The 12,134-nt window shown below is 37.8% G+C and overlaps 1 protein-coding gene across 1 annotated transcript in view; it reads right to left on the bottom strand.

Annotated features, from left to right (window-relative positions):
- GPC6 (glypican 6) overlaps positions 1 to 12,134 on the bottom strand; it is a 411,403-nt gene that overhangs the window by 221,606 nt on the left and 177,663 nt on the right. The window contains exon 3 of the mRNA XM_069972341.1: positions 10,324 to 10,715. Within this exon, the coding sequence (XP_069828442.1) occupies positions 10,324 to 10,715 (392 nt within the window). The remainder of the gene's footprint in view (positions 1 to 10,323; positions 10,716 to 12,134) is intronic.

The raw sequence follows: 12,134 nt of genomic DNA, 5'->3' as shown, positions 1-12,134 counted from the left end.
CAAATAAACATTAATATAATGACTTCATGCGTTTTTGCTACTTTGAACCCATTGCGTGTGTGTGTGTGTGTGTGTGTGTGTAAACATCTGTATAAATTGATAGAAAAAGATATTTTACATGGACAATTTAAATAATTATGTAAATCCTCACATACATGACTGCATAATGTAATATTCAGTGAAGCATTTTAGTTTTTATAATAAGGACAATATATATGTCAGCCTTTATAAATAAATAAATAAATAAATAAATAAAATAAAATGATTTGTCAGTGATATTAAAATCTACATTATGGATCTAACTTTACCACATCAGCATTATTAATAAACCTGTCAACTATTATTCAAATCCATCTTGAGATATATATATATATATATATATATATATATATATGCTTATAACCTATACACAGTACCAAAAAAATCCTTGAGGGCCATTTTTGCTGAAATATAACTCTGCAGTTAGATGTTTATGTATGTATGTATATATACACACACACACACACACACACATATATATATATATATATATATATATATATATATATATTTATATATCAGAATTAACCTTTAGTTTGAGCATGTTTGGCATAATCACCAAATACCATTAGAAATTTTCTTTATGTATTTGTAATAATAATAATAATTGACTAGACCTTAATTACATTTAAATATATATATATATATATATATATATATATATATATATAAAATGGCATATAGGGGGGGAAAGGATTACAGTACTGTATTTTCCGGCATGTAAGACGACTTTTTAACCCAGAAAAATCTGCTATAAAGTTGTGTGTCCTCTTATACGCCAGTGTCATCTAATGTGTGGTCACAGGTATTTGCGATTCGCCGCAACCAGCTGACAGCTGTATTTAAATGGCTGTAAACAAGCCATCTCTGGTGTCTAGTGACGGGATTGTCCCCCCCCCACCCCCCGAACGCATGCGATCGCAAAGGGGCGATCCCTGCTTCTTACGCGGCCGGGCCTTAGCAACTCTGATCACGACTAGATGATGGATTGCTCCGGGCTCCACAGCCCAGAGCAATTTAGCACTGATCTCATTGATCTTAAAAGTATATGTATACTTCAATGATCTGTATGAGAAACCAGTATAAGTGTATGTTGGCACCCCCTAGTTTACACTTGTGTGTGAACAACATATGTCACCATATAGGCATATTTGTTTAGTAAAGTGTAAAAGATTAAGCTTTGCTTTACAATAATCATAAAGATATTCTGAAACATTCTGGTTTAGAGTGTTACAAAAGCACACAGTCATTGTACCAACCAGAGCTTTCCAGGTTCATGTGCCAAACATCTTTACAAAATGATACGTGAACAGAACTTAAGAGTAGGAATGTATCATACATATATATATATATATATATCATTGCCTCCGTCTTACAGCCCAAATATATGAGAATGTAACAAATCAGTCAATGGCTATGTTCACACATAGTATTTTTGTCAGACTTTTGGTCAGTCTTTCTGCAACCAAAACCAGTGGGTTGAAAATACAGAAACTGTGCAAATTTTTCTATTGTAATTTTGTTAGTTCCATTCCTGATTCTGGTTAAAAAAATACTAACCAAAAGACTGATGGAAATACTGTGTGTAAACATAGCTGAAGTGTGTAAATGATGTATTATGAATATAAACACTTAAGCAAAATTGGAGTTGGTATCATGGTTGGTAATCAGGTTGGTACCTGCTGAGCTGTATTTATTAATGCTGCGCATGAACATATTTTAGTCGTCTCCTATATCCAATTACTGTATTTTGAGCAGCTTCCAACAATTTCCTGTAACTTAATTTTATTCTGCTAAAATGACAAGCCATAATTGATTCATTCTAAGCCAATTAACCTTGGCAGGTTACAGACTCTAGAAGACTTGCATGATCCTATGAATTATTATTGGAAGTAGTACTTTGTGTCAAGGAGCCATCGTTACAAGGTGTAAGTACATGTGCTCAATAATAGACAGAGATGTACAATACATTGGGTGTAAAGTTTAGAACATAATCATACAAATATTAATGTAAAAAATAGTAATAATCACATTTCTATATTGCTCATTGATTTATGATGTCTACTAGTGTCATCTACAGTATTTTGGATATAACATGCAAGTGCTTGGTTAGCCTCCACCTTTTATGTACGTTTTGCTCATAGGTCTGCCTAGTACAGAAACCTTGCTGGTATACTTACTTGAGTTTTGAAAGGTGTTTTCTAATGTTTGTGTAGTTTTGATTTATTATTCACAGGGGGAAAGATATGGTTAATAGGCGTCTACCAAAATACAAACTAGTGATAAACAATAATACACACGATGTGAAGAATATGTACAGATATGCCCACCTTTACCTGTTCTTTACTATACAATTCAATTTCTTATTAAACCAATTCAATGAAGGTGGGACAAACTCGGTGAAATAAATAAAACTACCTGAACCAAAAGGTTGATACAATCTGTCTCAAAAAAAGTCTTAGGCCTTATTCACATGTACCGTAATCTATGGATCCGTATTTCTGTACTCCAGTTCAGGACCAGATTCACCATTGCTGGTGCACGAAGGAAGGTAGGACGTGAGTCATCCAATTTGGGATGTTTTGCTTTACCCACTCTTTTTATGAATGTCATTACCCTGTCTATCTAAATGGTTCGGCTGCGCCTGGGATAGTCGCTACATGCCATGTACTGCCATTGAGAATGCTATCACTCTATATGCATGATACATTATAGTGGAGATAAACTGAGAATGACTGCATCTGGTATTGTCAGATATCATTGATAATAGAATGTATCTTTGCAGCATATTACTATCACAAATATACTGTGTATCCATAACCTTGACCACTGAGATCTATACATAATGTATGAAGTACTTGGTAGTAGTGCATGCTTTGTTGACTATATAGTTTGTGGATAGATTGTCGCCTGCTTCACGCTCCAAGTGCTTATCGGGGTGTGTTAGCCGACTGCATCTATCCAAAAAAGAGACACTCATTGATTTAAGGTTATTTGTATTTATTTTCTTGGGATATTTTCTTGGGACATCCTACCTGGCTATTGTACCGTACCTGAGAGTCTCCTGAGGAGCCCGGCTTATGGTCTGGGTGAAACGCGTTAAGACGAGATTGAGACAGATTAGACTGTTTCTGTAGGACCTATTGGCTGACTAGGAGTAGTTCCTCATTTATAGACAATAATTATTGACCCTTATTACTATATCTTTGTGAGCCATTTTAGAATAGAAATTTTAATTGTAGAAATAAAAAAGTAATTTTTAATACGTGATTCTGTGATATGTAATTATATACCTCACATTTATGAGAATATACTGTGCACAACTATCTGGTGTTACATCTGTAATTCCCTATTTATGGATATACGGATGCACTAAAGATGCCCAAACCATAATTTTTAGCTGATTGTACAAGTGGATAGCGGGAGGAATCTACGGACATGAAAAACACTAACCGTGTGCCGAAGGCCTTAGGCTGGGTTCACACTGCTTTTTTTGCAGTCCGTTTAAGGTATAAGTTTTATGGGGAGAAAAAAGATGCAAAAATGGATGCAAAAACGTACACGATTGTGAGCAATCCATTTGGATCCAGTTTCCCATTGACTTTCATTATTAAAAAAGGATCAAAACCAATGCATTTTTTTTCTTGTTTTTAGCGTACACAAAAATGTGGTTGACCATTTAAAATTTTAAATCAATGGACACTTGTGAACCCAGCCTTATATGACGCACCAAATTTAAAAAATGTTTTAGACACTTTTTAGACATTTTTTGGCCATGGCTTATCACAAGGTGAGCATGGCCTTGATGGAAGGGGTGTGGCTTTAACATGCCAAAAAGTCGCTACTTTGGTGCGCATTTAAGAGAAGATAGTGGCCAAGAGTAGATGGAGATTATGTTGCTGAAAAAATTGTAATCTCAAACCATTTGCCTACATTTAGCATTCTGTTGGAATTAAAAACTGACGTCATTTGCCCATAGAAACTAACCACAGCTCAGCTTTCATTTTACCAGCTTGTTAAGATAAGAAAGCTGAGCTGTGACTTGTTGTAGTCTACAGATCACTTCAGGTTTTGTCTCCAGTCCTGACCATTGAATTTAGAGAGAAGAATTGTCACGCCCCTCAATGTCTGCTGAGCTGAACATGCCATTGTTGCTTGTGTCTGTGTTTTTATTTTCACATTGATCCAGGGATTTATTCAGACTGCCATATTGGAGTTGAGAAGTAATTATAGTAGGGGTATAGGTTGAACTTGAGGAACTCTTGTCTCTTTCACACAGCAAAATCCACAGGATAGCTAAGCTGTTGCAAAGTACACCAATAAATATATATATGACCCCGAGAAAATCCACAGCAGATTTTCCTACCCCTTGAGTTCAACAGGTCTGCAGCAGATCTGTAATAATGGATAATTTGCAGATTTGCTGCTTGCCCTTTGTTTGTTTTTTGTTTTGCTTTTTTTTTTTTATTATATATCCATGCAATTTTATACAATAACATTGAGGCGGTCACCTCTAGGTTAGCCACAAAACAGAAAAGGAAAAACTAACAATCAAAACAAAACATTACATTATATTACATAACATAACATAATATTAAATACATACATACATACATACATACATACATGACCTAACCTAATCCTCCCCCCTCCCCCATTCTCTGAGTTCCTATGTGGTATGTGGGAGAAATAATTTCTTTAAACACATTTAGGGTTAGTCATATTAAGCACTATTATGCACTGTTATATTACCTTATATTACCTTTTTACCATATATGTCCCTTCACTAATAGTGCCGGGCTAGGCACCTCGTTAGTTGATAAGGTAGCGTAAAAGTTAACACACTTTTTCCAATACCTGTTATGTTTTGGGATACCGTTTGTCCTCATTGTGATTGCATACTCCATTTAAAGTTATACTGTACTTTATTTATAACCTCTATAATGGATGGTATTTCAGTGGCCTTCCACCTCTGGGCTATACCACTGCTTGCTGCCATCACAACATGCACTACACAACAATAGTATCTTGTATTGAGAGATTTTCTTTGTTCATTGAGATTAGTGCCAGACTAGGACCCCAGGCAATTCGGAATCCAAGAATTATTCTGCTCACCCTTTGAAGTCAGTAGGTTTTTGTGGTGTAAAATCCACAGTGGACTATGGATGCCATGGGTTTGTCATAAAAATACATAGAAACTAAGGTAAGAATATTTTAATAATAAACATCCTCTGGAAACAATAGCTGTTCACATGATATAAAGTACGTCCGACAGCCATACTTTACATTGTAGTGAATGGCTAATTGATTTACGGCACACCCAATGGTTCCCACAAGTCAGTTGTAAAAAAAATAATGTTCTTGCTATGCAACGGACGGTGTTATACTTTGTCTGAACATAGCTTAAGAAAGTATTTGTCTCCCTCACAGAGACAGTCCTAGATGCGCCACACCCCAATTAGTGGAGCTGCTTGGGGATATCAATGGACCGGTCATCCATATAATAAAACCAAAACACAAGCAAGCTAAGTAGATTCCACCTAGGTGGTCCACTTGCGTCCACTATAAATATATATATAATGAAATGCTGTCCAAAAGGAGTACAAGTGTTAAATATGGAGTCCACTCCTGGGCTGAAAACAATGCTGGCTAACTCTGAAACCTTGCCAATCCTTACCAAAAAACCTCCGACTAGTTTCAGAAAATGGTTCCTTTTCCTTCGTAAGGGAGCCGCTCCCTGACGAAGGAAAACGAACCATTTTCTGAAACTAGTCGGAGGTTTTTTGGTCTACTACGGCCTCCTTACTTTGTCTCTGTGACGTCACTAAGATCTACGGGCAGAAGTTTTTGTGGTGCACGCTGCCGTTCGGAGCGTGCCCACACTCCATCCACTACACTACCTGTTCCTGGACTCGAGTTCTGAAGGATTATTACTTTTGCCACTGCATCCAATACCCCGGACTGTATACACTGGATCTGCATCCTGTTTCCTCCTGCCGCGGACTCTCTGTGCTGGACCTGCTTTCTTACTGTTTACTCCAATTACCCAGGTAGGATTAGTTTTTTGGAATCCTTTGCTGGAAAGGGCGTGCTGAGACTTGTAGTGCTTGCATTAGAAGGATTGGCAAGATTTCAGAGTTAGCCAGCGTTGTTTTCAGCCCAGGAGTGGACTCCATATGTGACACTTGTACTCCTTTTGGACAGCATTTCAATATATATATTTATAGTGAGTAGCGCCAGTGGACGCAAGTGGACCACCTAGGTGGAATCTACTAGCTTGCTTGTGTTTTGAACATAGCTTAAGGACGGGTTCACACTTGCGGGTTCGTATTTGCGCAAACGGCCGTTATTTGCCTAAGGCAGTATACACACGTATGCCATCACAATGCATTTTCAGAAACAAAATAAATACAGAAAAGTACAAAAAAGCAGCTTAATTGAAATTGTTGTAGGTGGAACGCAGAGATGTTATCGCAAAAGCACATTTTCAATTTTAACTCAATCCAACTGTAGCAGGCCACGTAATAAGATTACACATACTAGAGTCAATGTACAACGGCAGGTGAAATAATTATGTTCTTACCACTTAGCAACTTAACTCAGAGATTACCTTCTGGTTTGACTTTAAAAAAACATTTTCTCTGTTTTTGTTGCCAGAAATTGAAACTAAAATATTGTTAAATCATAAAAGTAATGACTCATTTACATCTAGTAAAAAAATAAAATAACTGCATAAAAATAACGCTTTTTACCATTTCATTTATTACTTAAATGATCTGTCATTCTTAAAGTAAAAAGAGATCAATAGTCCAGGCGATTTTAAGAAACTTTGTTATTGGGTTTATTAGGCAAATATGCCATTATCTGTATTTAAAAAGCCTTTTCCCAGGTCCCCCCTCCTCTCCTTTCTGTCATCCATTGCTCAGAATCAGGAAATCTCAATCAGACGTGTCCTGTCTGTTCTATGAAGAGGGGAGGGGGGAAAAGAGACGGAGGAGAAATGTCAGCAGCAGATTACAGAGAACAAAGGATTACTCAGCAGGGGAGCTATTCAGAGTGCTATTCAGAGGTCACATAGGTCAGTGGTGACATCAGAGTAGAGAGGAGAGAGGACAGAGGGTAATGTAGCTTTTAATTAACTCTTTGTCGTCCTGTTTTGGTGTCTCTTTTCCCTCTCTCCATAGGAGAACAATGAAGACAGGGGGAGAGCTTCAAACTGCTTTTTCATGATAAAAATTCATTTTTTTGGCTAATAAACCCAATTGAAAAATTTCTTAAAATCGCCTGGACTATTGATTTCTGCAAAAAAAAAGTACCACACTGAGAGCTATAGTTTTTTAAAATTTTTGAGCAAAAATAGAATTTGCAGTCCCAATATAAGTCAGGGAGTAGTATACAGTAAGATAGCTATAGGGGTTGTAGCGGTCCTCATGGCAATCGGCCTCCCCTTGCCACTTCCTCCTGGTTGAGGACACTCCCTCAGGCCATATCATAATGCTGTACAGCCGCCAAGTAAAGATAAGTGAGTACAGCGTTGTGATCTGGCCTGGGGGAGGGGCCTCAATACTGCGGGCGCCAGCTTACATCACTGAGGAGAGGTGCACTGCAGCGGCCTGATCATATTCAATTTGTGCTAAATGGAAGCCTCAGCTTTGCTACATATGGTATACATACTATATTTTTCATGCGTTCCCCATCTAAGATGTTCAGCTCTGCAAATAAAGTATATATACCAAATGTAGCAGAGCTGAGGCTTCCATTTGTCACAACTCACAGATATAGCACAAATTGGTGTGGATCTTGCCGCTGCAATCCACCCCTCCTCACCTCAGTAGTGTAAGCTGGCACCCGCAGGGTTGAAGCCCCTCCCCCAGGCCAGATCACAATGCTGTACTCACTGATCTTTACTTGCCGGCTGTACAGCATTGTGATCTGGGGGAGGGGCCTCAACCTTTTGGTTGCCGTCTTACACTACTGAGGAGGGGAGAGGTGGATTGCAGCGGCGCAATAGTGAGTGGAAGAGTTGCATTCTCCTTGCTCTTTTCTTCTCTGCCTCCTGTCACTGCTGCGGATGACCATCTAAAAATGCTGCTCAAGTGTCCCTCCCCCCCATGATGGTGGACTGCTACAGCTCCCCTCCCCCCAGTATGTTTTTTTAATTATTATTTATAAAGGGTGGATGCCTTTAACATGGGGATACTACCTAATGCAATGGCTACCTATTGGGGGGGCAGCAATGGGATTACCTACTAAGGAATATCTACTAAATGGGGGATTAGATTGGGGGGAGGTAAGCTACATGAGGGATACTACCTATATAAATAGAAAAGGGAGTGATTTAAACTTTTAATATAGGATGGGATTTCTTGTATATTAAAAAATATATTTTTTTTCTTACACTTATTTGTAGTCCCCATAGAGGTCTTCTTTGAGCAATAAACTGATTGCTCATAGGGATCAATGCAGTACCTATGTACTACATTGATCCATCAAATTGACACTCAATTGGTTCAGTCCAATAGAGACCGGCTGAAGCAATTGCCAATGTCAGTCAGCCCAGGAGGACTAGCAGAGGCCTTGGGCTGCACTGACATCAGATCAGCATTCTGTGATCTCACTGCCGGCCTATCCGGCCACAGGTCTACTCATACAGGTATGCTAATTTATTTAAATGCTGCTGTCAGTTTTGGCAAGTAAATGGTTAAATAGCAAGTAAGAAGCACTCCATGCGGCTACTGATGGCATCCGGGAGCCACTGAGAATAGAGAGGGGTCATGTTAAGAGCCCTCTCTATACTCACTTAACAATGCCATTACAGGTATACGCATCATCCTTCGTTAAGAGGTTAAAATTATCTCTATCTTGCATCTAGGAATCAAATCAGCAATTAAAAAGGGTGTCAAAACTTTGGCCCTCCAGCTGTTGCAAAACTACAAATCATGCCTAGACAGCCAAAGCTTTAGCTTATAAAAATAACACACACACACACATCCAAATAATGAACATGCTTCATTTTTACAACATGCAAAATATGGCCATTTATTGTTCATCTGTTCACATTTCAAAAATATGGTTGCATTTAGCTTCTATTTTACTGTATATAAACTTAGCATTAAATTGTGTTGTTTTTTTTTAACCAGTCTTGTCTAGCAACTTGCATCAAATAGGTAAAATCCATATAATATTGTAGTAAAAGGCCACCAGAGATTATTTTTAGAGATGTGCGAGTAGTGAAATATTCGAAGGTTCGAAATTCCATTTGAATAGAACGGTATACTCGATTATTTGATCAAATATTGAACCCCATTAAAGTCAATGGGGAAAAAATGCTTGCTTCTTGGAAACCTAAATTCAACCACTTGGAGGTCACCAAGTCCATAATGACATCTTTAAAAAATGATGACAACACCTCCGAATTCAACTTGGAAAGCAGAGACGCAGCATTAATCCACTATCAAGGTAGCGGTATTAGCAGTCCCCGGCAGTAATACTGCTCCCTGTAATAGTTAATATTTAATTAAAGCACCAAATTTTCGTTTTTATATAGCCTTTTTTTTTTCATTTACAATAGCAACACTGAATAAAAAAAATGCAGTTTCAATTAAATATACTGTTAATAAATAAATACTATATATATATATATATATATATATATAATTGAAACAGCATTCTTTCATTTCAGTGTTGCTATTGTAAACAAAAAAAAGCTATATAAAAACAAAAATTTGCTGTTTTATTTAAATATTAACTATTACAGGGAGCGGTATTAGCTAACACCGCTAATACCACTCCCTGTAATAGGTTATAATTAATTAAGAGGCACCGAGGGAACATGCACTATGGTATACTTTACTAAAACAGCTAAACAATTGTTTAGCTGTTTTAGTAAAGCTCGTTTAGATTTGAATTTTCGATTGGATACTTGATCGAAAACAAATCTTTTGAGTAGTGCAATACTCGATCGAGTATTGCTCGCTCATCTCTAATTATTTTACAAAACTTACCAACATACTGCAGACCTTTTTCTTTGCATGTCAATTTCCACACTTTATTTTAAGTAATTCTTATTTAGCCCTTCTATTGTAACATGGGTAAAATGTGCAGTTAGACTGCACCAAAAGATTCATTTTACACAAGCGGGATTTGAGGTAAGATTGTGACAGATGTGCGCATCTGTCTTACCCAAAACTGCATGTATATTTACTGTCTTATATTTTATAAGTGCTAGATAATTCAAAGACAAAAATATCAATGCCAATACCATCCAAAATTATTAGTTTTTACCTTAGATACTTTGTTGGCTACTTCCCGGCCCAAAGTTAGACCTTGGACAAATGTTCGAGCTGCAACAAAAGCTTTGGTAACTTGAGCTTTCAGTTTCCTTGGTACTTCACCGAATGGTTTTAGTTGATCAATGTATTTGCTGACACATTCAAGATATTCTTCTGAAAAATGATATTGAGGATTTATCAGCTGAAACATACGTTCTAGCAGACGAGCCCAGAAATCATTCAACATTTCTTCTAGGTTGACATTTCCTCCAGTGTAGTAGAGCTTCAGCTCAGTAAATAAGTCCTGGAATATTTCTGAGTTCTGTGTGTAAAGTAACCCATACGTCCTTACAAATATTTCATGAAGAGATTTTTCTGCATTCTCCAGAAGGGATTTGAAAAATTCTAGAGAGACGAACAATAAATATGAAAGTCATATTTGTAAGAATGAATACGTCATAATACATTGGTAAGTAAAACTAAATGTAACTGTTACATATAAAGAATAATGTGCACAAAAAAGAAAAAATGAGATGGCACCCGTATTCTGAAGTTTCACTGCACTTTATTGTTCATGTTCCATAAAAACCTTCAGTGTAAAAACTGTCGGGCAGCTGCGCCCCCAACAACCTTCTGATAGCGTGACAGCTGTTTTGTGTGAATCTCACACTTCTCCAGACGGTGGAGAAGTCTGGAGAAGTGTGGAATTTAAACGAAACAGCTGTCACGCTAACAGAAGGGTGTTGGGGTCGCAGCTGCCCAACGGTTTTCCCCCCTAAGGTTTTTATGGAACATGAACAATAAAGTGCAGTGAAACTGCAGAATACGGGTGAGTGCCATCTCATTTTTTCTTTTTTGTGCACAATACAAATGACTGTATTCTCATACTGAGAGAAATCACCACCGTTTGTACAAATTCAGTAAGTCCTTAGATTATACGGCACCAGCCATAGATCTCCTGTTAGTGCCAACTACTTTATCTTTCTTTGCATTGGAATATAAAAAATAAGAACTAATTTAGAAATTAAAGAGGTTGTCTGGGAAAAATGATTACTTGGCAAGGCTTCTGAGGCGGTGGGGGACATGTCGGTAATGCATACATGTCCCATTCCCTCGCCGCTGCCGGATCCTGGGCCATCCAGTTTGAAGCACTTCCTGTGTTTTCAAAATGTCAAATGATGTTGCTCTTTCATAGAAAATGGCTGCTCGATATAGAGTCTATGTTGAGCGACCATTACCCACGGGAGCGCAACGTCATCAAATGTTATTAAAACACAGGAAGCATTGCAGAGCGGACATCCTGGGAACCGGCAACAGCGAGGGAACGGCAGCAGCGAGGGATCGGCAGCCTGGCCAATATTCATTTTCCCGGACAACTTCTTTAATTATATTAATTTAATTACTATTTTGTAATTAGACATTAAAATATACAAACATTCCCATTGTACTACCCTATCCCCAACTGTTTCTCTGCAATATCACTTATCCATGACATAATTTTAAAATAGAAAAAATGCAATATACAGTGGTACCTTGGTTTAAGAGCAACTTGGATTGAGAGCGCTTTGCAAGAAGAGCTCACGGTTTTTAAAAATTATAACTTGGTTTAAGAGCATTGCTTTGGTTTAAGAGCTCCCTGTACTGGGTGAGAGAGGTGAGAGTGGATGAGGGGCATGGTCTGCATAACTGGGTCTATAGCACTGTAATCTGACCCAGGAGGTGTCCCTCACCTTCCAAATCATGGCAAATCTAAATCAGGCTGGGGCTTGCCTTAGGGGACAGGACTGTAAAGGTAATCTCTTCCCTGCTGTAATCCCTCTCTCC

This window comes from Dendropsophus ebraccatus, chromosome 5 (assembly GCF_027789765.1).
Source record: "Dendropsophus ebraccatus isolate aDenEbr1 chromosome 5, aDenEbr1.pat, whole genome shotgun sequence".
NCBI lineage: Eukaryota > Metazoa > Chordata > Amphibia > Anura > Hylidae > Dendropsophus > Dendropsophus ebraccatus.
Note: the sequence above shows the minus strand (reverse complement) of the source record. Positions and strands in the feature narration are given on the sequence as shown.